The sequence below is a fragment of the Rhinichthys klamathensis genome, unplaced genomic scaffold (assembly GCF_029890125.1).
Source record: "Rhinichthys klamathensis goyatoka isolate OS25496 unplaced genomic scaffold, OSU_Roscu_1.1 h1tg000540l_1, whole genome shotgun sequence".
Taxonomy (NCBI): Eukaryota; Metazoa; Chordata; class Actinopteri; order Cypriniformes; family Leuciscidae; genus Rhinichthys; species Rhinichthys klamathensis.
This window is the reverse complement of record NW_026607015.1, coordinates 2319-5000: the sequence shown is the minus strand read 5'-3', so window position 1 is coordinate 5000 and position 2682 is coordinate 2319. Positions and strand designations below refer to the sequence as shown.

The 2682-nt window shown below is 40.2% G+C and overlaps 1 protein-coding gene across 1 annotated transcript in view; it reads left to right on the top strand.

Moving 5' to 3' along the window:
• Nucleotides 1-253, top strand: part of pcsk7 (proprotein convertase subtilisin/kexin type 7) — a gene marked incomplete at its 5' end in the record, with an annotated part of 41594 nt that extends 41341 nt beyond the window's left edge. The window contains one exon of the mRNA XM_056238788.1: nucleotides 26-253. Coding sequence (XP_056094763.1) covers nucleotides 26-253 — 228 coding nt within the window. The remainder of the gene's footprint in view (nucleotides 1-25) is intronic.
• Between the last annotated feature and the right edge of the window lie 2429 nt (nucleotides 254-2682).

The following is a 2682-nucleotide window of genomic DNA, read 5'->3' as shown; positions in this document are numbered from 1 at the left end:
TGACCCGTTGTTCTGTGATGTGTAGTCTCTCCTGCTGCTGGGCTGCTTCGCCCTGTTCTGGTCGCTGTACTACACTCTGGAAGTGACCCTCACCCACTGGGACTGGCGTGGCTGTGCTGTGGCCGGGGGGGCGAGAGGCCGAGGACTGCAGGCCGGATCCATAGGCCTAGAGGACAGTCAAGTGGTTGAGATCCAGCCCGAGATGGACAGCGAGTCCAAAGTCCCCCTCATTGCTGCTGATGAGAACACGTAGCACTCCTCGGTTCTCCTCGCTCTCGTCTCCTAGTCTCCATTTCTTCTGTCTGGAGTTTCAGGTTGCACTTTGCTTTTGTTTGAGCATGTGAGCAAACGCTCTATATTGAGTTGCCTTATTTTTTGATTTATTTGCTGATATGTTCTTGGCAATGCTACCTTATAAGAGTGCCTGATAAAGTGAGTGAGTCTTTGCCGTATTTGAAACAGTTATTGCATATAAGATTGGCTGATTGCTCTATTGAAAGAGTGTGTGTGTTTGGTGACGGCTGCGTGAAAGATATGTTATGGAGTTTAATATAATTCATTTTTTATTTTTTATTTCTTGGTCATGATTCATTGAATGTGTCACGATTGGATAATTTCAGAGTATAAATACCTACAACACTTGAATTTTGAAAAAAGGAAAGAGATCGGTAACACTTTATTTTGATGGTCCCTTTTGAACTTCTGTTGACTATGAGCAAGTTAACGTAGCTGAGAACAGTGCCGCTGCTAGCCATTTTGGTGCCCTAAGCATAATTCCTTTATGATGTCCCCCCGCCCCCCCTAAAAAAAAAAAGAATTTTTATTTAGGATTTTCATTTAGGGGGGCTAAGCCCCCAATGAGGGTATGATTTATAAAAAAATTAAAAAGCTAAAAAGTAACACTTTAGATTAAGGTCAAATGCTTACTATTAACTAGTTTCATTACCATGCAATGGCATGGTTTTATAATCACTGGGATCCCGAATTTGAGGCAGGTTAGTTAGGGGTGTTCGGGGGAAATTTGGGATTTTTCTGAACTACAGATGTGCATTTTAAAGATGTTGTGAAGGCAAAAAAAAAAAAAAAAAAAAAAAATTCGATAACAACAGCTTTAAAACTATGTCAGTGGGCAGCTGATTATTTTTCTCTCCTCATCAGCATCACACTCTTTTTCTCTTTGTTTTTATCTTGCCCTGTCTCTTCCCCTCCTAAAGTTGGCTTTTTTAATTTACTAAAGGTTACAATTTGTATTTTATTCTCAATATGTACACATTCATTATAAATCCTGTGCCTAACATGATGAAAACGGCTTTGTTCATGTTTCTTGTCCCCTCACAATGACAGTAGCCTAAACTATTACACTAGGCTACATGTTACATATAGGCCTATTTTCAGTTCAAAATGGCGAAATTAGACAAAACTATATTAGCTTGCCTAATTATTTTTTGTCATTCGTTTAACATTTATGACCTAAAAAAAAAACTGTCAAATAAAGTTAAGTTTAGCTACTTACATCTTATCTCGCACTTGACCGTACACTGAAGCGTCGAGTTGCACTGTTAAAATTCGCGCTCAGCGTCTGTGAACATAAAGCCCGCCTACTTTGATTTGATTGGTCATCTCAAATATTCTGACATTGACGAGCAGTGACAGACCAATGATGAACACACACATGAACACATCACACACACACACACACCCTGTCCTGTGTTTCTGACGTGCTCTCTGTCTCTGCTCGGCGCCGCTGCGGAATGAAGAGGAAGAACGCGCTGAATCTGATTATAACAAGAAGTTTGATGATTGGTTTTTCATTAGGCTATTTTTGGTGCCCCCTCAGCACTTGGTGCCCTACGCACAGCGCGTGATGCGCGTGGTGGGAGCGGCGGCGCTGGCTGAGAAGTTATAGTAGACTGTCTGCTTTATAAAGTGCTCGTGATGCTCCTCCAACAGAGATTCTGCTGACTGTAAGGCACATGTCAGCTTATTCAACATGTGTCAGTCATAGTAGAGTCAGTCTACTAACACTCGAACTACAGTTCCTTTACATGTAGTGCAACGCTACTTCAGTCGACGAATGTGTTAAAGGGACCACCAAGATAAAGTGAAACCCAGAGATCGTTTAAAGCTGACGTCTGCTTAACTGCAGTTGTTTTACTGATTTTAGCCAGTTTTTTTTACACTGAACTGTGGTATTTTTGTGAACAAGAATTCAGATGTGGTTTAAATAAAAACAAAAAGGGAAAGTGTTTCAGCGTCTTTTTTACCATGGGTTGCAATAATATGCGCTCACAGACATGCTCTAAAAATCAACACAAAATTATAATAATTACTTCTGTGATGAGATGAGTGAAGCCTACTTGGTTTTTTTGTCTGTGAGTAATTTGATTGGTTGAAGTCTTTCTAATAAAAAGGGTTCTGTGACTGGCTAAAAAGAAAAGACATTTTAATAAGTAGAGCAAGTTAAGTTTGATGAAAGATTAGTGCCCGGTTTTACAAACAAGGGTTAAGCAAACCAAAGATACTTGGATGTTTTGCTCTACAACGTAAAATACTCTATGAAATCTTGAATTTTGAAGCTGTTATGCCGGTTTTAAAGGCAAGGGTTAAGCCTAGTCCCAGACTAACATGCATGTTGGAGCTCTCTTAACAGAAAGCAACACTGACAGATCTCAACTTGAGAAC